The sequence below is a fragment of the Lontra canadensis genome, unplaced genomic scaffold, assembly GCF_010015895.1.
Source record: "Lontra canadensis isolate GAN:19392208 unplaced genomic scaffold, GSC_riverotter_1.0 scaffold88, whole genome shotgun sequence".
NCBI lineage: Eukaryota > Metazoa > Chordata > Mammalia > Carnivora > Mustelidae > Lontra > Lontra canadensis.
In genome coordinates, this window is record NW_022631082.1 from 7,885,169 (window position 1) to 7,910,781 (window position 25,613).

The 25,613-nt window shown below is 42.7% G+C and overlaps 1 protein-coding gene across 2 annotated transcripts in view; it reads right to left on the reverse strand.

The window, feature by feature from the left end:
- Positions 1 to 4,507: 4,507 nt before the first annotated feature.
- ADGRE3 (adhesion G protein-coupled receptor E3) overlaps positions 4,508 to 25,613 on the reverse strand; it is a 45,114-nt gene continuing 24,008 nt past the window's right edge. Inside the window, exons 7-16 of one of the 2 annotated variants that reach the window (XM_032835913.1) lie at positions 23,978 to 24,097; positions 18,230 to 18,414; positions 15,422 to 15,589; positions 12,237 to 12,434; positions 11,723 to 11,958; positions 10,955 to 11,021; positions 10,645 to 10,736; positions 8,756 to 8,924; positions 7,373 to 7,468; positions 4,508 to 4,813 (exon numbers count right to left, since the gene is read on the reverse strand). In XM_032835913.1, the coding sequence (XP_032691804.1) occupies positions 4,805 to 4,813; positions 7,373 to 7,468; positions 8,756 to 8,924; positions 10,645 to 10,736; positions 10,955 to 11,021; positions 11,723 to 11,958; positions 12,237 to 12,434; positions 15,422 to 15,589; positions 18,230 to 18,414; positions 23,978 to 24,097 (1,340 nt within the window). In that variant the 3' untranslated portion in view covers positions 4,508 to 4,804. The remainder of the gene's footprint in view (positions 4,814 to 7,372; positions 7,469 to 8,755; positions 8,925 to 10,644; positions 10,737 to 10,954; positions 11,022 to 11,722; positions 11,959 to 12,236; positions 12,435 to 15,421; positions 15,590 to 18,229; positions 18,415 to 23,977; positions 24,098 to 25,613) is intronic. The other variant, XM_032835914.1, reaches the window with a different exon arrangement.

A 25,613-nucleotide genomic window follows, 5' to 3' on the forward strand; every position in this document is an offset into this window, starting at 1 on the left:
ACAGGGCTCAATCCCAGGACCTTGCGTTCCTGACCTGAGCTGAAACGAAGGTTCAGATACTTAACCTACTGAGTCATCCAGGCACCCCCATACATTTATTTATTTATTTTTAAAATTTTTAATTTTTTAAAAGATTTTATTTTTATTTATTTGACAGAGAGAGAGAGCAAAAGTAGGCAGAGAGGCAGGCAGAGAGAGAGGGGGAAGTAGGCTCCCCGCTGAGCAGAGAGCCCGATGTGGGTCTTGATCCCAGGACCCTGAGATCATGACCTGAGCCAAAGGCAGAGGCCTTAACCCACTGAGCTACCCAGGTGCCCCGATTTTTTTTATTTTTAAGTCATCTCTACACCCAGTGTGGGGCTCGAAGCCACAGCTCTGGGATCCGGAGTCACGTGCTCTGCCGACTAAGCCGGCCGGGTGCCCCTCAAGGCGTTTAGATTTAGGTGGTTTGTGAACTCTTGCTGAAGTTCAAGAATGGAATCTTGTGTACAGCAGATGTGGTGGTCATGGCATACTTAGATCCTTGATCCTCACATTTTCAGCAACTTCTAATGGCCAGCATTTGCCACCAGAGTCCTCCTGGTCTGGCACATGGCAAGTGAGAAGTACCAGCAGGGAAATGCTTTCTGGAAGAGCTCTCAACCACAGCCTGGACTCTGTGTACACATCCCCCAGCTCCCTCACCCCTCAGATGAGATGAGTTTGCAGTGTATCCCCGGTGCTTACCCAGAGGCCCCCCACCGGGATTGAACTTTCATTGCCTACTATGGTAGCCTGCTCAGTAACAAATCTTTGAACACATCTTGTACTGGTTGCCTTTCTTTCCCGACTCACTTCTTCACCCTCCTGCTGGTGTTTCCTGGGGTTATCTCCAAAATAAACTACTTACTCTTGAATCCTTGTCTCAGTGTTTGCTCTTGGGGGAACCCAAATTGAGACACTCTGGAACAGGAGAGGACAGGCTTGTGATGTGGTTCTGGTTTGCCTGGGATGGAGGGGTTCCTGGGACATGGGACTCTTAGTGTTAAAGATGGCAAGTGCTGGGCAGACTGGGATGAGTTGACCACCCTTGTAGGATAATGCAATCTCAGGAAAACCAAGAGAAGAGAAAGCTTCCAGAAGAAAAGGGGATCATGCATATGCAGATCAAATCATCATATTGTACAACTTTTATCTGTTAATCAAAATGGGGAGTGAGGAGATTGGGAAGCAAGGAGGTGCCAATAAATCTGGAAAAAAAAACCTAGAAAAAATAAAACCTGGAAAAAATACTTGATTATAAAATAAAGAGGACAAGTGGAGTCAACTGTGACCCAAATGTCAAGTTAGAAGAGATTGAGAAACCTCCACCCTTAACACTGAGGACGCATTTGGGACGGTGAGCCATTCTTGGGTGTGTTGGAGCCAGAAATGAGACCATAGTAGCTGAGCAGTGAAGGGGTGGGAGGAAGTGGGGACAGCAGAGCATAAAAAACTTTTCCAGAATTTTGACTGTGAAGAGAAAGGGAGAGGGAGAGAGAGAGAAAGAGAAAGGGAGAGGGAGAGAGAGAGAAAGAGAAAGGGAGAAAGAGAGGTAATTGCATCAGGGAGGATTTTTTGGGTAGAAGGAACTAGAATGCCTGCCTCCTTCTCTTCCCAACCCCCAATTATTCTCATGTCAGATCTCCTGGGACTCTCAGACAAACTTTTTTTTCATTCCTAATTTTCATCTTTTGGCATTTTGCTATTTGCTTCGAGAGAAGCAAATGTGGTCTTCTAAGCCACTAATGAGGCTCCTGACAGTGACCACACTCTTCTTTAATTCATCCAGAAAAATTTCCCTTTTTAATTATACCATTTTTATTTAGTTCCATAAAACGTTTTGGTGCTGTACTCAAATCTCCTTACGTTCTTATCTTATTGTGTTCAATTCTTATTGGAATTATTCTTGTTTTAAGTTGTCTACCTACTCCAGCAGCTCTGTTTGATGGGTGTCAGTTACATTGGTCCATCCTTTTTCCACTTGCTAAGACCCTTCAATGTTGTCATTTCTTCTTGGGGCTCAGACCTGGGGGTTGAGAACTCTAAGCAGGGGCGGCTTCCCAAGTGATGGAAGGAGATGGATTCTCCATCTCCTTGGCACCTCCTTGCTCCCTTCTAGGGAGAAGGATTCCTCTTGGAGACAAGAGGGATCACTCACACATGGGGAGACACACACACACACACACACACACGGGATTGCTGCTGGTCTATCCCAGGGGGTCCATGGACCCCTATGTGCCAGACTCTTCCTGGAATGATTGGTGTCTGATCTTCAGCCTAGAGAACTCTTCAGCTTATTTTGGGACTCTCCACCTGGTGCATGGCGGAGACATTTCAACCCCAGATTTTCCTTTGTGGACCCCCCAGAGATACGACCCTCATTCTTACCCATCTGTCATTGGTCCCAGAAGACTTTTGCTTCAAAGAAGTAGATATGTTAGTGTAGGGGGTAGAGAGGAACTGAGAAATGTACAAGTGGCCATTTGAGAAACATCTATTGTTTCTCTTTCTTTAGTACAGGAGCCAACAAACTATAGCTTGGTTGGGGGGTGGCATCAAATCCCGAGTGCAGCCTGTTTTTGTATGGCCAGTGAGCTAGAAATGGTTGTTATATTTCTAAGGGGCACTCACACACATATATACCCTGAAAAGTCAAAGATATCTGTTATTTGGCCTTTTGCAGAAAAAGTTCCCTGATCTCTTTTTAGCATATTTAAATACTACTGGGAGGACCAGGAGAGAGGACGTCAGAAAAGGGGAAGACTCAAGACAGAGAGAGGAGGCACCAGTGGAGAAAGGTCCCCAAACAGGCAGGAGGGGATGAGCAAAGTATAGATGGAAGGATTAACCTTAAACAAGAGGAGAGACTCCTTTGCTGTCACAGAAGAATGGAAGAGAGGAGTATGGGCATTGACGAGGAAAGGAAGCAAGGGTGGGTATGGATGTGGATATTTGTAAAGAATATTAGGAAGCTGAGGTAGTTTCCATCAGCTGGTGTTTATTATCTCTGTGAAGTAAGAGACAAGGTCTTCTGCCTCGCATAAAGGGAAAGGTGATGCGGATTGAGGGAGGAAGTGAAAAACTGTAACCTTCCATGAGGGGAAGTTGACTAGGGATAAGAACAGCAAGTTCCAGGTAGCATGGAAAGTCTTGTTTAGATCAGAAAGCATGTATTTATAGTAACTCCAAGATGAGTGAGTCTGGGATCTCACTGCCCTGATGGAGAAGTGATTAAGAGATGTGGTTTGTTCATAAAGAAGGATGCTTTGGACTGCAAGTACCATTACCTGACCCAAAGTGGCTTAAAAATAAGGGCTTATTTGTCTCAGATAGGAGGAGGAAGTCCAAGGTTTGATTCAGCAGCTCAACAATGTCATAAAAGCCCAGATTATTAAAAAAAAAAAGAGCCCAGATTATTTTCATCTTTTCACTCTTCCATCCTCAGTATTTACATGGTACCTTCTCTCCAGGTTATTGTTATTGTGTAACAGCCCCAAACAGGAAGTCATGAGCAGGCTCTACTTGATTTGTTTTTGTCTTTATCAAGGAGAAAAAGTATTTTCCAGTAGGTATTTCTTATATCTCATTATCTAGAGTTGGTCCAAATGCACCCATCCTACAACAATTTCTAGGAAACAGGAATAGAGTCTCTGTGGTTAGTTTGGGCTAGGGTTTCTCGACCTCAGCACTACTGATGTTTAGGGATTGATAATCCTTTGTTGTGTGTGTAGGGGCTGTCTTGTGCCTTGTAGGATGTTTAGCATCATCCCTGGCCTTTACTATATAGATGCTAGTAGCCTTCCCCACCTTTCTCTAGTCGTGACAACAAAAAATGTCTCCAGACATTGTCAGATGTCCCTAGTGGGGGGAGCACTTCTAGCTGAGAATAATCGGGCTTAACCAATCTCATCTGGCCCCTGTGTCCAAGCATATTGCTGTCCCAAGTCTGCAAACAATGATGGTTCTGTTAATAAGGAGCATATGTTTGGTGGAGACTGCTGAGCAGACAATCTGCAGTCCTGCCATTGTTGGATTGTTTCTGGATTGAGGTGTTTCTAGGTAGTTATGGAATCAGAATGAGGGAGCAAGGTGTTGAAAGTGTGGGAGAAAATCATTTGACATGGTTGATCATGAGATTTAGCCTGTATAAGAAAGGAGATAAATCTGATGGTTTGGGTGAACCTGATGGTCTGAACGACTGGATGAGTTTATTTTTTATTTATTATTATTTTTTAAGATTTTTTATTTGTTTATTTCACAGACAGATAACAAGTAGGCAGAGAGGCAGGCAGAGAGAGAGAGAGAGAGAGAGAGAGGAGGGCAGGCTCCCCGCCGAGCAGAGAGCCCGATGCGGGACTCGATCCCAGGACCCTGGGATCACGACCTGAGCCGAAGGCAGAGGCTTTAATCACTGAGCCACCCAGGTGCCCAGGACTGGATGAGTTTAAAGAGCAAGGTCAGGATGAGTGAGTTTAAGAATGCGTGGAAAGGCGTTGGAAGGGGCCTCCTTGTGTACAAAACATCAAGGGAGTATTTGCCCATTATTTGGGCATCCAGAGATAAGAACTGGCTGAACACATGATAGTGAAGAGAAATCCAATGAAACACACATTAATTGAGAGCCCAATATTTCAGGAAGTAAAGGCTAAACCTTTCCCCTCCAAGGATGACTTCCATAATGATTTTCCTTGTCTTCTTCAGCTTTATTCCTCACCATGCCAATCAGATCCTGGGGTGTGACTTTCCACGTGGAATTGAATGTTCTAGTCTGAATATTTTCTCTTCACTTGCTCTGGAAAAACATCCACCCACAGAAGGTGTTTAGATTAAAGGTAGATGTAAGGATGAAACAAAACAAACCACAACCACCAACAAAAGAGAGAGAAAGGGCAGAACTGGAAGAATGTTACCGAAGGGGTAGGTTCTTTGCCGACTCAATACCATTCAGCAAATAGCCAAACAACAAAAACAGTATTTGATGGCAAGCAGGTGATTTATTCAATGGCCAGAGAACAGCAGGGTGGGGGAGCTTGTGTTCTAAAGGCACCTTTCCCCCAGTTAGGTCATTGTTAGGATTTTATAGGGTTTGGGTAATTAAGGGACTGGTAAGCAAGCTGATCTTGCGTGGGGAGCTTCAAGGGAGGGGGAAGAGGTTTCTAGGAATCAGAGTGCCACCTCTGTTCTTCTCTTAAATGAGCACAGTGGGGTCTGTCTTGTTGCTGGTGGGTGTGTTTTTTGTTTTTACAATTAGATGGTAATGATCTTGGGGTCATTTGGAGGGTTAACATGGCATCTGAACTGGATCAGAGTGGTCAAAAACTGGTCAAAATCAAAAAAATTATGGCTTGTTCAGAGCTTGTTAGTAAGTCCCTAGTGACAAAAGCTCCATCCAGCATTCAAGGATGACACGATCTAGCATTTTGGAATCCTAGGTCAGGTGTGGACTTCTGCAGCTTATATGGGAGGACTTCTCAAAAATCCCAGATGAAGAAATCTTTTTTTTAAATTTCAGGCATGGCATCCTGCTCTAGAATTTAAGTTGGTTTTTGTCTATGAAGAAAGTCCTGTGAAGGCAGAGACTGTGTTGGTCTTGTTCCTTTTGTAGGTCCGTTGCCTACTACAGTATCTTGATGCATTGTAGGACTCAACAAATATAGTTTTTACCACCCACACATTACAGCTTGGTTTAAAAGCCCCAAGTCCCACAAGAAAATCAGTACCTCCTACAGCAACTCATGAAAGTAGAGGTTCTTGGCCTGGTTGAGGAATGAGTCATTGTATGCAGACAGTCCAAAGCTATCATTCCCCCCCTACTATTTATGGTTCATTCACAGAACTCCCTGCCCAGTCAAACATGACTTTCCACAAACAATATTGCCTGGTTACACAACTGACCTTTCAAGGTTAGCTAGAAATTTATACCAAGGGCAAATTTGCCCATAGAGAGTGAAAGGATTTTTTTTAAGCTTTTTAATCATATCCTGTGCCTAGAAAAATAAAAGCTTAAGAAATCTTTTAATTAAAGTGAGCGTTATATCAAACTGCATCATTGAACTGCATCAAAAACTAATGATGTACTACACAGTGGCTAACTGAACATAATAAAAAAATCAGATACAAATATAAAAAAAATTAAAGTGAATGTATTTCTTACAGTTAATTAATATATATATTCCCCTTTCAAAGATATAAGCATCTTATTCAACTTCCACAATGTTAAGTAATGATAATAAAAAATCTCCAGTTCCTGGAGTGCTGGAAGCTTTGGGAATTATTTTGGATTATCTGAGATGTCTTTCAAAGGTCATAGTCAACAGCCAGCACCTTTTACAATTTTACTCTTATTGGGAATGATTAAACCTTATATTTATAAATTTTTTTTCTGATTGCTTGACATGCCCTAAGCCTTTTATTCCTGGTTCTGTTTTCCTTTTGGTCCATTTTGAAAGATTTAGAATGAATTCTCCTTTCTGTCCTCCAAATAGGGATAGATAAGTTTTTAGTGACTCAGTATTTCCAGTGCTGAGAATATCACACACTAGCTCAAGAAAAGTAGAAGACAATATGTTGGAAATTTCTCAATTTTGTTCATTTTAAAAACAACACATTCTAAGACTCCTTGGCTTGCAGATGTAGTGGGTGTACACATGGGAGTATACAAATGAGACTGGACAATTTTTATGGATTATGAGTTTTGGAGCCCAACTTGCTCATCTAGGGGCATGCCTTCTTAAAGAAGGATATGTTCTCATTTTTCCCAAAAAGATAAATAAAGGACCACTGTAGAGAGGTACAAGGTAGTGCATTGAGCCCAAGTTAAATCAATGGAAGAATGGATGGATACCAGCCATTGAGTTCCACAGAGGTCTTCTTTCTAACAGGACCATTTCCTTTCCCAGGAAGGTTCCATTATTCCATGTACTCCTCCCTTATAATTATGTAAACATCTGGGGTGGGGTCCCTCTCTTTTCTATAGTATCTACCAACCCCACTGGGCTTATATTCACCTCTCTACGGGATAGCAGGATTTCAGAGGATGATGACCCCTGTGCTATGTCAGAGATTGTACGTCTCCCCCACAGAAGATTCTACTTTAGATGGTAGTGGTGCTGGTGCTATGTCTTCCCCTGTTCCTTTGTATTACAAAAATATATACACAAGCTAGCTTAAATACTATCAGTAATCAAGGAAGAGTCACTGAGGAACAATACAGATATGGGGAATGCAAGTCAGATGATCAGGAAGAGCTCTTTGCCATTCCCTCTGGGTAAGGGAGCTCATACTAAGACAGGGAGAGGGGATTTGGGGTGTTGTGGGGAGAAGCATTAGAGTAAGTCACAAGCCCTCTTACTTCACTGGGTTTTGAGTCAGCACCAAACTTGGTGGAAAGTGTATAAGCCTCAGACTCAGATTTAGATTTCGTGATCTCTCCAAACCACTTTCGGACCTGGAACATCAAAGAAAATACTGGAATCATTTTTGTTAACATCGGTGAAGAGAAAAACCAGTGAGTCAGGAAGAGAATAAAGACATTATTAAAAAAACCTTTCCCTACAACATGGGGTATATATGTAAAAAGGAATATTATTTATGGAGGCTTAGAAAGGAAGGAAATTCCGACACAGTCTACAACATGGATGAACCTTGAAGACATCATGCTGAGTGAGAGAAGCCAGGCACAAAAGGACAAACCCTGTCTGATTCCACATATATGAGATCCCTATAATAGTCAAATTAGTTGAGTCAGAAAATAAAATAGTGTTTATCAGGGACTTAGCAGTGGAGAGTGGATAGAAGAATGGATATATGGATAGACAATGTGATAATATAAATATAGCGCAAAGGTAATCAAAGTGATTGGGATATATGTGTTCACTGCATAATTCTTTTAACTTTTTGGATGCTTGAAAATGTGCATAATAACATGTTGGAAAAGTTAACTTATTATGTAATGCCATCATAGAGCTATTAAAACATATTAGTATGGAGAAAATACTGTCACATGGAAATGTGTTTAAATTCATGTATTTAAGTGGTGTGGCAGATTATGGATTTCATTTCATTATGGATTTCAATTACTCATTCCTCTGTCATAGTATTACACCCTCATGGTGGGTGGAAGGTTCTTTTCCCTTGACTTTGGGTTTAGACATATGACTTTCCTGATGAGTATCAGTGGAAGTGATGCAAGCAGGACCACAAGGCTTGAAATGGCCTTGCCTTGTAGGGCTTTTTTTCTTGTGATTCAGCTATTGTCATGAGAAGAACATTGCCTAGGTTTCTGCTCCCTTTCTGCCAAGCCTCAGGATGAGTCACAAGGAGCAGATCTGAACATGATCTGTGTTCGGGGGGCAAGCCAAGCTGAACCCAGACAAGATCAGCTGAACCTCAATCAACCTTCAGACTTGAGTATGAGAAAAGTAAATATCTGTGTTTTGGCTCCTGAGATTTTTTGAGGTCGTTTGTTACCCAGCAATAGCTGACTATTACAAGTGGGAAAGCTGAAGAAAAACATATTTCCCTGATGTAACAATTATTTACTTTCTGAAAACTATCAGTAAATTGATGTATCTTACGATCAAGAACAGCTTAGAGTAGCGAAGATTGGAGAGTGTTTACATATGGCTCAGAGCTCCTATGAAAATTTAGAGAACATAGATTAAGTGTTCCTTAAAGCACATACCTCCCAATAGTTCTTAACTTTATGACAATAACAAAAGGGGTCATTGCTTACCTGCTGGCTGAGGAGGCAGTAGACCAGGAAGATGAAGACGCCCTGCAGGCTGTTGATGATGGTGAAGAGGTAAGCCATGACGTGGGCAGCTGGACCCACCTGCAGGATGCCCAGGAACCAGGTGCAGCCCAGGATGAAGAGCTGAGCTGTGGCTTTCAGTGTCAGCATCCTGAGCAGCATCATACACAATGATGTGAAAAAGCTAATAATGGCCACGGATACCCTATCGTGAAGTCGTCGATGGTGAGGATTCTGGAGCCGGACTGGCTGGGTTTAAACTCAAGGCAGAACTAACTGGCTTGTGACTTTGGGCAAGTTACTTGAGCGTTCTGTAACTCAGTTCCCTCATCTTTTTTTTTTTTAAATTTTTTTTTTAAGATTTTATTTATTTATTTGCCAGAGAGAGAGAGAGAGCGAGCACAGGCAGACAGAATGGCAGGCAGAGGCAGAGGGAGAAGCAGGCTCCCTGATGAGCAAGGAGCCTGATGTGGGACTCGATCCCAGGACGCTGGGATCATGACCTGAGCCGAAGGCAGCTGCTTAACCAACTGAGCCACCCAGGCGTCCCTTTTTTTTTTTTTTTAATTTTTTTTTTTTTTAAGTTCCCTCATCTTTATAACAACCTTATTTCACAGGGCTGTTGCCAAGACTAAGCGGGATTTTAACATAGGAAAAGCATTTAGGAAAGTATGTAGAACAAAATTAGTACATATATAAAGCATTCTAAAACTGAATGCTCTTCATCTCTCTCATCATATCATTTATAGATAGACAGGGAGGCTTTTGAGGCAGATGTGGTGCTAATTAACAATTACAATGGGACAACAGGCCTGACTGTCCCAGGCAGACTCAGATATAAGGTCATCTTACTTATGTCTCTATATATCCCTGATTAGAATATATAGTAATACATAAGTGAGAAAAGCTGGTTGGAGAGCAATTTGTGTAGTGTAACGCTATTGGGTGCATGCCAGTCTGTTCTACCGAAAATTCACAGCCCGGAAAAAGGTCTGGGGAAAATATTGTACATATCATACAGTTTGTTACGTCTGGCTTCCCTGAGAAGTGGAAGTAGCAAAGGAAGGGGGGAGTTAACCACTTTCAGATTTTACTTAATATATTTTAAAAACCTTTAAAAATGTTTAACAAATGCACTATTTTTGTGATTACAATGAAATCAACAACAAATTACATGTTCACATAAAACGAATGCTGCAAAATGAAAAAGTCCTCATCGTTCAAAATATCGTGAAATAATATCATACAAAATATATTTTAATCAAAATCCTTCCCAAACCTATTGCATCTTGTGTTATTTGGCAGAAATTGCTGTTTCCCCCCCCATTCTCCTCTTCTTCATTTTAGAGCTGGATGCTTCCTTTTTTTGAGTTGTACCAAGGACACATGGCTACCTGGTTAGAGACTACATTTTCTGGCCTGCCTTGAAGGTAGGTGTCACTGTGTGGTCCAGGTCTAGCCCTTGAGATATGGGCAGATGTGTAACATGCCCCTTCTTTCCATGGATGGGATACTGGCAAGAAACATCCTGGGGAATGTGGAACAACAAAATGGAAAGGACTCAGGTCTCTGGATTACTTTGTGGAGTCAAGCTTCCCCGCTAACCCTGGACTGCTCACCTCTAGACTGTGACATGCAAATGAAATAAACTTCTATTTCACTCTTTTTTAAGGGTCTTTTTGTCACCAAAGCTTAGCCTGTACTACAGCTAATACAGCTTCTCATTAACCATGACACTGGGAGATGGTAGTGGCTTTGCTAATTCCTGAAACTTAGTTGTGGGTGTATGTGTGTGTGGATATGTAGAAAGGACCAGTGGGGCATAAGTAGAGAAAAGAGGGGATCAGAAAATACCATTTACCCCACCTTACCTTATATTCTGGATGGTTGACACTTCACTGTTGAGTGAGGAAAGTTTCCTTTTTAAAATCCAAAGGATCAGGAGAAAAATAACTAGATTCACCTGCAGGAATAACACAGCTCATACAGAACACAAGTTAAAATAATGCACCGTGTCTGCTGTAAACTGCACACAATTCCCACCTCCCTGCATGGGGGATTGAATTGGTAGCAGGTGGAAAATCAACTCATACAACTGAGAAAATGCATGCCCCTTAAGCATAAGGGGCACCCAGCGTGCCTGGTGCTGCTTCTTCAGTTGGGAACAACACACTCACTCACACAGATAATGGTGCAGACAGGGCCAAGGAAACTCCAGATGAATCCCTGGTCCAGGTTGAGCCAGCAGCTGGGAACAATGGGAAAAGGGGCACAAAGAAAGATCAGAGAAAGTGCATGAAATGAACACCTTTTCCTAATGCTTATCCAGCATCTCCTGATAATGTCAGTGGATTACAATGAAGGTTTTGATTGTTCATTACCATTTGTTAATGCTACACTAAACATTTTACGAGCATAGTCCTGCTGAGGTTTTAGACCAGCATTGTGAGTGTGGGACCGTGGGGACAACTGTTATCCCCATTTTGCTAATGGGGACACTGAGATTTCAGGACTCAAGGTCCCAAGTTATGGGGAAGATGGAGCTGGGAGTTAACCACAAAATGTCTTCTTTCCAGAACCTTCCACACTCTTTTTTTTTTTCCTAAGATTGTATTTATTTATTTGAGAGAGAGAGACAGAACACGAGCAGGGGTAGTGGCAAAGGGAGAGGGAGAAGCAGGTTCCCCACTGAGCAGGAAGCTGGACACAGGACTCTATCCCAGGACCCTGAGATCATGACCTGAGCTGAAGGCAGACACTTAACAGACTGAGCCACCCAGGCACCCTAAACCTTCCACACTCTTACTGTCATCTTTCCCTGCCTCACCGGGAAAGAAGTTCAGCTGTTACAGCCAAGGGGAAAGGAGAGTGGGTTCAACGTGGATATTCCAATCATCGTTAACACTGTCCTTAAAACTGTCCACAGCACAGGGTGAGAGTTGAGCTCACCGATCAGGTGTTCCATAAAGGTCAGACTTGATCACAGCAGAAATGGCCACAATTATAGCTGGGACTCCATAGCCCACGGGGAACATGAGCTTCTTCATGATTTTGCTCACGCTGGAGTAGTTGACCACCGTCAGGTTACGTGCAGTGAGGAAGAGATTCAGACCCTCCAGCAGCATCCAGGTGAAGGAGGCCAGGTAGAGATAGTGTAGGGCACCCGCGATGATGGCGCACAACACCTGGGGAGGAGAATGGTGTCACCAGGAAGGATTGTCAGGGAGGAGGGTGGCCCTAAGACCTGTACCATACCTTGCCATTGGAAAAACTCTCAGGTATATGGTTGAGTTGTCAGGAGAGGGTTTGTCTTTTAGTTCTTTAGTCAATGTGAAATAGGCTACTTACGCCTCTAACCTTCCTGGGAACCAAGACCATTTTATTAAGGTATCATTGCAGCATGGCTCTATGAACTGAGCACCCCTGGGGTAGAGCAGGTGCTCCTCTGTGACAGTGTCATTACCTTGATCTCAGTCTGGTCGATGGCTGTGAGGAAGAGCAGGTGGGCCAGGAAGAGGCAGATTGAGAGCTGCAGGTGGATCGAGGTGCTGGTGTTCTGGATGGTTTTGCACAGCAGGAAGGTGAGGGCTGCCAGGAGGAGGCACAGCAGAGAGATACCCAGCCCCACATAGGTGATCACAGTCAGCCCGGGATCCTTCTCCTGGGACCCAGCAAAGAGGACATCATAGTCAGTCTCCAGGATTAATCCCCCTCCCTCATGGAAAGGGGCATCCCAAGCATAGGCATGATTCCCGATGATAGTGTAAGACGTGTCTTTCAGACTAAGTTTTTTCCCCCAGCTTTATTGAGGGATACCTAATATAGAAAATACTACACTTATTGAATGCACACATTTTGATGAATTTGGACATAGGTACATGTCTAGGATGCCATTACCACAATCAAGGTAATAAACATATCCATTACTTCCAAGATCTGCGTTGCTTTGACTTTTTCTTTCTGTGATAAGAAACAACATAAGATCTATTCTCTTAATAAGTTTTTAGGTGCACAACTCTCTATTAACTAGAGGCTCTGCATTGTACAGCAGACTCACATTGAAATGAATGAATATGCTAGGCTAAGTCTTGCATCCAAGAGATGTAGGAAACCCTGCGTAGTAGAGGCTGTTAGCTTCTTCACACCCAGTGGTACCTGCCCTTTAGCTGCTTTCTGTGAAATCCAGTGATCCTGACTGAGAATATTTCTCTTGCTATATGAACATGCTTGGATATGCCGGAAGGAGTCACAAGTACCATGATGTGAATGCCCCTTGAAAGCTGTCCTCAAGCAATAAAATTATGGCATTGGAGGATAAACACCCCAGCTCCCTCACCTTTATGTGGGAAGACTCTGAGATGCATGTTCTGTGATATCTCCCAGAAGTACCCAATGGGATTGAGTCCCAGTTGTCTGAGGGAGTAACTTTCTCTTTAACACATCCTTTATTGGCTGCCTTCTCTTCTCTGTCTTACTTCCCTATTGTCCTATTGATGTGACTTAGGGTCACCTCCCAAAGAAACTACTTGCCCTCAAATTTTTGTCTCAGGATCTGCCTTTAGGAGATCCCAAACCAAGACATCTATATAATTCAGCTCTTGGTGACTCATTTCCTTAAGGACAGGAGCCAGGAACCTGCCAAGCCACACAAACTTAGTTAAGACTTACAGGTAGGAAATGATAGTTGCCATCCCTTATAATGATAAAGGGATTTTCAGTTGTTTCAATGTCACTTTATAGAACTTTTTTATCCTTTGCTTTTTGAACCTTAAAAAATTGTGAAATATAATACACATACAGAAAAGAACATACAAATAAGTGTATCCCATGATTGAAAGTTATTAAATGATTGGTAAGATCATTAGTCCATAAACATTATCCCAGAAGCTCTTTCCAATTGCAAATCACCTTCTCCCCCAGAGGTAACCATGATCCTTTTATGATAAGCAGTTCCTGTCTATGTCTATAGTCTTACTACCAAAATATGCAACCCCTGAGAATATGGCTTAGTCTTGTCTGTTTTTAAACTTTGTACAGATGGAAATACACTCTGCTCCACAGAGTCACTCAGAAACCCATGATAACAGAGGCTTCACCATCTGGAGAATGTTGCTTCCTTGTTACGCTGGGGGATCCCACAAGGGATTTTCTATGTCTCATCCCAGAAAAGTAACATTGCTTTTCCTTTTCAGATTTTTACTTAAATTCTAGTTAGTTGATATACAGTGCAATATTGGCTTTAGAAGTAGAATTTAGTGATTCATCACTTACATACAACACCTCGTGCTCATTATAGCAAGTGTCCTCCTTAATACCCATCACCCATCTAGCTCATCCCCACCCACCTGTAGCATTGTTTTTAATAGCCCTCAATGGGAAACAACCTAGATGCACATTAACTGTAGAATGGATAAATAAATTGTAGTATTTCCATGCAAAGGAATATCATATGGCAATGAAAATAAATGAACCAAAGTCATACACAGCTCATAGTTGTAATGATGAAGGAAAGGGATGTTTTATGTTTTCAAACCCATTTTAGCTTGCCTGCTGCCCTCTGTGATATGAGAGGTCAGAGATTTCCCCCGGGTGTCCTTCTGGGGGTACTACCTCCGTCTCTGTGAGGAGGGGTGGGATTCAGGACTTCCTATGTCCTGTCACTCAGCCTATGTTATTAGTGACTCCTCTGACCCCACCTTGAGGATATGTGTCCAGTCTTCCACCACCTCTACTCCTGCCACCCAAATACTGGTCGCCATCATCTTTCTACGAGTCTGCTCCTGCTGTGTCATGATATATGGTCAATCTGGGAGCCAGAGGAATGTTCCAGAGGAAGTTCTAGTGACAAAAATACACAGCATCTGGGATGCAGACCCTCCATTGCCATCCCACTGCCATTTGAATGAAACCTAAATTCCCAAAAATAGCGTTGGGGGCCTGACACATTCTTCTTGCTCCCATCTCTAACTGCATCTCCTTCCACTTGCCCATCATTCACTTTGTTCCCGCCACACTTTTTTCTGGAAGATGCTAAGTTTGTTGTCTCTTCAGGACCTTTACCCACAGAGCTCTTCTTGGGTTGCTTTTCTCTAAGGACTTTTCCTGGCTTCTTTTTTTCTTTCCCATTGAGGTAAAATCCAAACAATATGAAATTAACCATTTTAAAATATGCAATTCAGTGGCATTTGATACATTCACAATGTTGTACAACCACCACCAGTGTCTAGTACCAAAATATCATCATCACCCCAAAATACAATCCCATGCCCATTAAGCACTTGCCCCCATTTCTCTCTCTCCCCAGCCCCTGACAACCAGTAAGTAAATTTCTGACTCTCTAGGTTTGCTTGTTCTGGATATTTCATATAAGTGGAATACTAGGTAGCCCTTTGTGTCTGACTTCTTTCATTGAGTACGATGTTTTCGAGGCTCACCTGTGTTATAACCCTCCTGACTCAATATTCAGACTGCAGCTCAAATGCTTAATTCTTATAGATGTCACCCTGACTTTTCTATGGAAACCAGCATGCTTTCTGCAATCATTGACTCTAGTCCCTGGTGTTTTTCCCCCTTTTTCTTTTAAAAGAGTACTTATCCAGTAGAAACTCACATAGGATTAGCTGGAACAATTAAATGTGTACATTGTACCTGGCTGGTTAAGGCCATGAGGACAGCGAAACTGGACAAGTGGGTGGAGTTGCATATGGTGTGAGTTTCGTTCTCTTGTATCAGGAAACAGCCGTCCCTGGACCACTGGCCGTGGTCCCCTGTGCTTTTCCAGTACACGCAGAAGGCCTTTCCTTTATTGGACTTCATCTGAAAGTAAAAGAGGCTCATCATGTTCTTCCTTGGGAGGGACAACCCTCAAGAATGTCGATCTACATGGGGCGGGGGGCAAGCGAGGAGATACATGGCTTAGAAGTGACTCAGGTGATTTCTATTTTGAGTGAAGAAGATGGCTGCCAGAACACCTGCTCCCCATAGTCCCAGCTCTCTTGGGGTTCCACATACCATAAAACAAGATCAAGTCTCTCTGGGAGCCAGAATTTTACAGGATGTCATTGGTTTCAGGACTTTACCCCCTACCATGGAAGTCAGATATAAACAAAAAAGTAAATAAATAAAAAAGTCTGTGCCTCATACAGAGTTTTCTCCTAATCACTCTCTAGGACAGATTTCCCTGATTTCTTCACACCAGTTCTGTCCCTGACCCCTTATAACACAAAGATTGCTCACACAAGAGGGGAAGTTTAGGAAAGAAATGAAGAGAGAGAATAGAATTAACCTTTAACCTGTTCTTTTTGTCCCGAGGGTTTCCAGAGCTTCACTTCATGGGGCCAAGGAGATGAGTCAAACACTCTCCTATTGGGGGGCCATATCTCTTTTGATAATCCACTAGGCCACCTCCAGATTTCTTGCTCCACTCCCACTGCCCCGTGCCATATATGAAAAATTCCATACTTAGGTTGCATATGATAGAGAAAAAGCTACATTTCCCACTCCCTCATTCTTATTTTCTTTAAATTAAGAAGTAATTTTATTTTTTCCAGATATAACTGACATAAATTATGTAAGTCTAAGGTATATAACCTGAGTTTTTGTTATATGTGTATATTGCAACATGAAGTTAGTTGATGTCCATCACCTTATGTAGTTATAATTTTTATTTTGTGGCGAGAACTTAAAAATCTACTCTCTTAGCAACTTTCAAGTATACAATATAGTATTGTTAACTGGAACCATCATGCTGTGCATTACATACCCAGAACTTATTCTACTTGTAACTGAAAGTTTTGACTGTGCAGAAACCTTTGACTTTCTGCACTTTCTTCCTCCCATCCCCCACCCGTGGTAACCAAAAATATGTTCTATCTGTGAGTTTGGCCTTTTGACATTCTACACATAAATAAGAATATACAGTAGCTGTCATTCTCTGCCTGATTTATTTCACTTAGCATAATACCCTCAAGATTCGTCCATGTTATTGCAAATGGCAGGATTGCTTTCAACTCTTACTTTTACAACAAAGCCGAAAGGCAAGGGAACAGATGAATTTTATTACATCTGGGTCTGGCTACACCTTCCTGCCTTGAAGAGTTTGGGCTGAGAAGGGGAAAAGGAAGGAATTCAATAAAAATTTTTTTCTGATCAAGTTATGTAGTCTTAATAATTAATACCAGGCCTTTGTGTGGGAATGAACACCATGTCTCAGTTCAAGTTTCATGGACATAAAATTGGAAGTACCTCCAACTAAAATAATCGCATGCACTAGAACTATGCTACTCAGGAGAAATTCCATGTGAGCTACTTGTGTAATCTGAAATTTTCTGCTAGCCACATTAAAAAAACTAAAGAAACCTTTCAAATTAATTTTAACAATATATTTTACTTAACCCACTATATTCAAAACACTATCTTTGGGGTGCCTGGGTGGCTCAGTGGGTTAAAGCCTATGCCTTCGGCTCAGTTCATGATCCCAGAGTCCTGGGATCAAGCCCTGCATCGAGCTCTCTGCTTGGCAGAGAGCCTGCTTCCCTTCCTCTCTCTCTGCTTGCCTTTCTGCCTACTTGTGATCTCTGTCTGCCAAATAAATAAAATAAAAATCTTTAAAGAAAACACACTATCTTTTAGTATGTCAATATAAATCAATATAAGCAATTATTATAAAAATTATTTTTTAAAAAAGATTTTACTTTTTCAAAGATTTTATTTATTTGAGAGACAGAGAGAGAGAGAGAGAGAGCAAGCGTTAGTGAGCAGGGGGGAGGGGACAGAGGCAGAGGGAGAAGCAGATTCCCTGCTGGGCAGGGAATCTGACTTGGGGCTTGATCCCAGTATCCTGAGATCATGACCTGAGCTGAAAGCAGGCACTTAACTAACTGAGCCGCCCAGGTGCACCAAAAGATTTTATTTTATTTAAGTAACCTCTACACCCAATATGGGGCTCGAACCCATGACCCTGAGATCAAAAGACACATACTCCCCTGATTGAGCCAGTGAGGCACCCCTTGAAAGTTATTAATGTGTGAGAGACTGTGGACTCTGAGAAACAAACTGAGGGTTTTGGAGGGGAGGGAGGTGGGGGAATGGATGAACCAGGTGATGGGTATTAAGGAGGGCACGTATTGCATGGAGCACTGGGTGTGGTGCATAAACAATGAATCTTGGAACACTGAAAAAAAATTAAGATATTAAAAAATTATTAATGAGATATAGATATTTTACATACTTTTTTTCTTATGAAGTCCTCAAAATCTGGAACTACCAAATCTAAATCCAGAAATACTAAGTCTTCAAAATCTCAATTCAGATGCATGTTTCAAATGTTTGTTACGTGAGGCTCCTAGCCAAGGTACTGGACAGCACAGCCCAGAGTCCCTGGCTGGGGAGGGTATGTACATTGTTTGCTCTACCTCCAAGACACCTAAGCAAGTTCAAATTGCAGCTCTGACTCACCTTCACGTGCTGAAAACTCAAAATCACAGACTTGGAGAGAGATTTGTTCCTTTGGGGTCCAATAGCGGCACTTACTACCTCAGAGTTCAGGTAAACTCGGTCTTTCTCATTTGACTCTTCAAAAAATGTTGCATTTATGATGTTTCCAAGGGAAGAATAGGAAATAAGGGCAACTGCCGTGGGACCTGAGAAAACAGAAAAATGGGGGTCTTCAAAAGTGCCACCATTCCTGCCTACACCCTCCACGCTCGCACACATGATATGCACACAGGCATACATATGCATGCGTAGTCACCTACATGAAGGTCAAATGAAATAGAGATTCTCACTGTCTCTCCCTTTCTCACCTCTGAGACAGATACTGTGCTTATGGCCTTGAATCCTTTTTTGTATTGAATGGGGTAAAACTTGGGGGAAGAGAAGAACTGGACAAACCAAGAGAGGTTAAGCTGATTTGCATCAGAACCGACGTGGCTATAGCTTTAGGAGAAAATGCTGTAAAATAAGATGGGAGGAGGGCAAATAAGAGGCGGAGGGAATTTTGAGGGGGGAGGTGGGGGACCCCAGGTGGGTCAGTCGTGAGGAGGAAGATTAGGGGGTTAGGTAAGTCTTCTGTGATGTCATTCCATTCCTCTGTTGCCTCCTGAAGAGACTTCCAGGAAGGCTGATATATTTTTCAAGACTTTTAGAATTGGTTTTGCATTCCTTTTGGATGAAGCATAATGTTGAGACTGGACTCAAAGAAATCCATTAACAGTTGGGTTACATGTATGTCTGTCTATTCATATGCATGTATGAATGGAATCACCCCCTCCTATATATTATATATGTATATATGTATATACATGTATATATATGTATATATTATATATGTAAACCAGATCTAGAAATAATGTATATAGAAATCTATGCCACTACCTCTATCTATCATCTATCTATCTATCTACCTATCTTTCCATCAACTTTTTTTTTAAGATTTTATTGTTTTATTTGACAGACAGAGACCACAAGTAGGCAGAGAGGCAGGCAGAGAGAGAGGAAGGGAAGCAGGCTCCCCACTGAGCAGAGAGCCCAATGTGGGGCTTGATCCCAGGACCCTGGGATCATGACCTGAGCCGAAGGCAGAGGCTTTAACCCACTGAGCCACCCAGGTGCCCCAACCTTTTTTTTTTTTTTTTTGATGCAATACCTACTCAGGTCCAGACACTATTTGGGGGATATAGTGAGGGAAAAAGAAATCATTTCTGCTCTTACAGAGCTTACTTTCTGGTGCAGGAGAGAGACAAACAAATATAAACAAATCAGTAAAAGTATATGTCAGAGAATGATCAGTCCTAGGGATAAAATTAAGTGAAGTAAGGGGATGTTACTTCAGACAGATTTCAGATAGCAGAGTGAAGGGAGGGAGGGCCACGTGGGTATCCTACAGAAGCGCGCTCTAGGTAGGTCTGAAATAACAGGGACAAAGTCCCAGAGACTTGAACGTGCCCAGATTGTTCAGGGAAGAGGGAAGGGGGAGGAGGTCAGTGTTGAAGAGGGGGGTGTGTGTGTGAGAGTGGGAGGAGGTGAAGGCAGGGATGTGATGGGGGCAGATCGTGCAGGGCTTATGGGCCTTGAGGAGGACTTTTGCTTTTATTTTAAACCAGAGGAAAGCCACTGAAGGATGTTAAACAAAGGAGTGCCATAATTTAACATATTTAATTTTTTAATTTTTACTTTTTTTTTTTTCTGTTTTGGGGGGTTGGGAAGAGGGAAGGGAGTGAGAGAATCTTGAGCAGGTCTATGACCAGCTCAGAGCCTGACACAGGTCTCTACTTCACAATCCTGAGATCCTGACCTGTGGGACGCTCAACTGGCTGAGCCCCCCAGGTACCCCAATTTAACATACTTTAATAAACTTAAAAAAAAGATGTGTACAGGCTATATTTATATCACATATTTATAATTTTCTTATATATTAGAAGGACATGCACATGACATATATCAATAGGATAGTGTTATGGGCCAAATTGTGTCCCCCCCAAAATCAAGTTGAAATCCAAACCCACAGTACTTGAGAATGTGACTGTGTTTGAAGACAGGGCCTTTATAAAGATAAGGCTAGAGGAGAGAGGGACTGATTTGGGTGCTGTGATGAAATGGGCAATCCTGGGAGGCCTCATGGAGGAGATGAAAGCTAACTTGCATCTATGAGTAAAGAAGAAGAGATGTGGACGCACAAAGAGATACCAGGGATATGCACTCAGAAAGAAGACCATGTGAAGACATGGAGAAGTTGGCTCTCTGCCAGGGAGAGAGGCCTCGGAAGAAACCAACCCTGACAATGCCTTGATCTCAGATTTCTAGCTTCCAGAACTGTAAGAAAATAAGTTTCTCGGGGTGCCTGGTGGCTGAGTCATTAAGTGTCTGCCTTTGGCTCAAGTAATGATCCCAGGGTCCTGGGATCGAGCCCTGCAGCGGGACAACTGCTTGGCAGGAAGCCTGGTTCTCCCTCTCCCACTCCCGCTGCTTGTGTTCCCTTTCTCACTATGTCTCTCTCTGTCTAAAAGGTAAATAAAAAATCTTAAAAAAATAAAGAAAATAGATTTCCCTTGTTTATATGTAATAATCATTTAGTAACTACATATATATATAATAAACATATAAATTAACATATATATATATTTGTAGTTAGTTTGAATATAGTGGGTTATAGGGCTACAGTATGGATTATGGGGTTATAAGATGTTATGACTAAGTTTTCTTTATTCTTTGTAGCTCCCAAGAAGCCCACACTGCAGTTAGGATTGTAGGGACAGGAAATAGGTTAATTGGTTTCTGGATTAATATCCCAGCCTTGCCCCTTACTACCTACGCAGCTCATCCTATCGGAATAAATTCCTTGGTAGGTTTCTCTAATCGGGTTTCTCTGGTCCTGCCTGAGGGGTCAGAAGCAATTCACTTCTGTTTCTCCAAGTTAATGACAGTTTCCATTTGTCAGAATGAAACAGTGGTGGGTGGTTGGAAAAGACGGGCAGGTGATATGTCCACCTGTTCTCGTGCATAGAAATAACTTATTTTTGGGCTGAAGTATTCTGGTTAAGAGCAAAATCACAAGCAGACAAGAGAAGGGTGGCTGTAGATGTCCACAGTCAGCTTCCAGGGGCCTGGGTTTTGTTCTCTGGGATGTTTTACAGGGAGAGGATGTCATGGGATTGTATGTTTCGGGTTACCAAGGACTGTCCGGGTCCACCTCTGGGGGGTGTCTGGTGTAATTCGATAGCACCTCCTTTCAGTCTTAAAGTTGTTACTGTTTGAAGGTCAGTCACTCTCCACAAGCAGTTCTCATGGGGTTAGGGGGCGATTCTGCCCCCTTTGGGGACATTGGGCAATGTCTAGATGCATTTTTGGTTGCCACACTGGGTGTTTGCTTCTGGTGTCTAGTGAATAAAGGCCGGGGTGCTGCTAAATAGCCTATGGGGCACAGGGTGGCCCCCATGACAAAGAAGGATCCTGTCCTAGACAGGACATGGACAGAGAAATGTCCCTCTGGGAGCTTGTCACATATCGTTCAATGGGTTGTTTTCTCTCATTAGGAACATTGAGCCCTTCACCTAAACATGGATTTAATTCAGTGAACATTCATCACTGTTGTCTACATAATGAGCCCATACTGGTGACTCTAGAGAAAAATAATTCATGATTACCATCTGTATGGGGATCCAGCCTGGTGGGGGAGACAAGGACATGACAGTCAAGACACAACACAAAATGTTAGATGCCAGGATAAGGCAGGTTCAAGAGACGGGGGTAGTGCAGAGGAGGGAGGGTCTGACTTTGGTGCTGTGGTGGAAGTGGGCAGTCTTGGTAGGCTTCACAGAGGAGGTGAAATTTGAACCATGTTGAAGAGTAATAATTCACCCAGTGGCTTGGGGGTGGCATTCCTGGCAGAGGAACAGCCAATGCAAATGCTCGGAGGTGAGACTATAGGGCCCATTGGGGGAGGGTAAATAGTCCTCCACGGGGTACTTCTATGCCAGGTGCCCCTTTGGGCACATGAAATCACATTATGAGGTCTGTAACTCCCTTAAACAATTCAGTGTAGGCTGTTCTCGTGGGCTGAGCTGTGCTGTCACTGAATTCACATGAAATCCTAATCCCGTACCCTAGAAAGTGATCAGAGAGCATGTGGGGCTGCGGGTGTGCTTTGTATGGCTTGCACTGTGGAGTTTTGCACACTTTCTACAAATTGTAAAATTCAGAAGAAACTCCTGGTGACAAGGCAAGCGTGAACTTGTGTGGTTGGAGGTTGGCCTCCATCCTCTGCCCGACACATTCTCAAACACGGGGGATTTGAGTTCTTATCTTCTTTGGGGGAGGAGAGGAAGTGATAGGAACTGATTGTCTCATGACACTTCCTCAGTTCAGCATGTGGTTGGTTTTCCACATTTTGATGCTTTTACTTGGGGCCGTTCGCTGTTAGTACAGACCAGCTGTACCCCATGTTTACAGGATTAGATTTTAAGACCCCCATTGTCATGCTATAGCAGTTATAACGATAGGGCAGTTATTGTAAGACCAAATTTAAAAATTGAAGGTATTCATGCAACCAATCCAATTTTTGGTTTTTCTTAAAAAAATAGAAAGTCTAGCAATACTGGGACAATTAATGGTAACAATCCATTCCTTCACACACAAGCTGTAGCAGATGCTGTAGACAACCTAACTTTATTCGCTCGGCACTCTGGGGTACCTTATATGTTGATGGATTCTCCAGCAAGCAATGGCAACTCTCTGCCTAGGAGAACTGCCTGCAGTGAACGTGCAGTGAATGTGTTGGATTGGTACACAGGGCAGAATGGCAGGGCCCTCAACCACTGATGGATCAGAGCGGCGCTCTCTCCTTGGATGGGAGAGCTCAGTGAGATGAGTCATGGTCACCACCAGCAGTGACTTACTCACTACCATAATTATTAATGCCTGTATTGGCTGTCTCCCCTTCCTCGTCTCATTTCTTTTCTCCCCTACTGGGATGGTTAATTTTATGTGTCAATGTGGCTAGGTCATGCTACCCAGATATTGGGTAAAACGTGAGTCTAGGTGTTACTGTAAAGGTATTTTTTAAGACGAGAGTAACATTTAAATCAATAGACTTTGAGTAAAGCAGAGTACCATCCACCATGTGGGTGGGCCTCCTCCAGACAGTTGAAGCCCTTAAGAAAAAGACTGCCTTTTCCCAAATAAGAAGGAATTCTGCCTGTAGACTGTCTTTGCCTGCAGCTACAACATCAATTCTTGCCTGGGTCTCCAGCTTGCTGGCTAGATTTTAGACTTGCTACCTTCCACTATCGCAGGAGCTAATTTCTTAAAATCTCTGTCCCTGTTTCTCTCTCCATTCCCCTGCCCCCCCACCCCCCGCCCCACCATATTGATCCTGTTTCTCTGGAGAACCCTGACTAATACACCTACTGATGCTTTCTGGAATCACCCCCAAATAAACTCCTTACACTTCTCTCAGGGACTGCATTTGGGTGAACCCCAACTGAGACCAGGACAGAGCAGCCCCCAAATTGCAAAGAAGGGTTTTCCATGCTGGAGAATAGAAAGCCTCCACTTTGGGGAGATTTTTTTTTTAAGGAAAAGACTCAAATGACACAATCTTAAGGTAACAAACCCATTTGGAAGGAGCCTGTTGGTGACTCTCCTCATGACTCATACAGCAATAGTGATCTGTGTCTTAGATGTTCTGAATACAGCCACCAAGTGTACCTTGTATGTTTCCCTGCACGACGTCATTGCAATGGATGTCCACTGAGTTCATGTGGGTGTTTAAGCTGAAGATCTGTTCTTCTTCAGAGCAATTGTCTGTAACAACTCGCGTTTCAATAGCTGGTGAGAAAAGCAATATGCAAGCTTGCCATTATTTTAAGCTTTAAACACGCATAGCAACATGGACGGGTGACAATTACTGAATGTCTAGGACATGCCAGGCTCTGTACATTGTCAAATAACCTGTGAGGGACCCTTATTCTAATGAGGAAACTGAAGTTCAAAAGTTAAGTAAGACCGTAACTCTTGAAATACAAGTTCCCAACTACCGTTCTCTAGCAATCATCTTCTTAAACATTTTTAAATTTATTTACCTATTGAGAGAGAGAGAGAGAGAGAGAGAGAGAGAGTATGAGCAGGGGAAGGGGCAGGGGGGAGATAATCTTAAGCAGGCCCTGTCCTAGGCATGAAGCCTGGTGTGGGGCTCGATCTCACAAACGTGAGAGCATGACTTGAACTGAAATCAAGAGTGGTAGGCTCAACTGACTGAGCCATCGTGGGGCCCCCTCTAGCAATCATCTTTGAAACAACAGTTCTGTTTCTAGGAATTTATTTTCAGAAAACAATCATGGATAGAGGGTAGATTTAACTACAAGAAAGTTCACAGCAGTAGAGATGATAGTGTGAAAAATAGGAAATGATCTAAATGTTCAACAAGGAAGATTGATTTAGTAATTGATGGCTTATCTCTATAATAGGGAACCATGCTTCCGATGAAAATAAAGTCACAGGAGAATTGCCATCAAGAAACAAGATCATGAAAATATTTAACTTAAATATTAGCAGATGGCTGGAGGCTGGCTGTGGGTTTGAAATTGTTGAAACTGGGTGATGGGTACATTCCTCCTGTGTCTGTCTATTCCCTGATGAGGGGAATGAAAACCAGTGAGGTGAGGGCAGTGGTCTGTCCCATCAGTTAGGACCTGGCCAGGTCAGGAAAGATGAGAGCTTATTGTAATATGGAAAGTAGTTTAATTTTGAGTGAAATGAATGAATGAGTCCTGATTCTAGTTAATGAATGTGTCCTGATTCTAGTTTTCCAAGAAGGTTAGGCATGGGGTTTTATTTTATATTTAAAAATTTATATGAACACCTAACTTTTGTAGCAACATGGACAGGACTGGAAGAGATTATGCTGAGTGAAATAAGTCAAGCAGAGAAAGTCAATTATCATATGGTTTCACTTATTTGTGGAGTCTAACAAATAGCATGGAGGACAAGGGGAGATAGAGAGGAGAAGGGAGTTGAGGGAAATTGGAAGGGGAGGTGAACCATGAGAGACTATGGACTCTGAAAAACAATCTGAGGGTTTTGAAGGGGCGGGGGGTGGGAGGTTGGGGGATCCAGGTGGTGGGTATTGGAGAGGGCACGGATTGCATGGAGCACTGGGTGTGGTGCAAAAATAATGAATACTGTTATGCTGAAGAAATAAAAAATAAAAAAAAATTTATAGGGGCACCTGGGTGACTCAGTGGGTTAAGCCTCTACCTTCGGCTCAGGTTATGATCTCAGGTCCTGGGATTGAGTCCCGCATTGGGCTCTCTGCTCAGTGGGGAGCCTGCTTCACCCTCTCTTT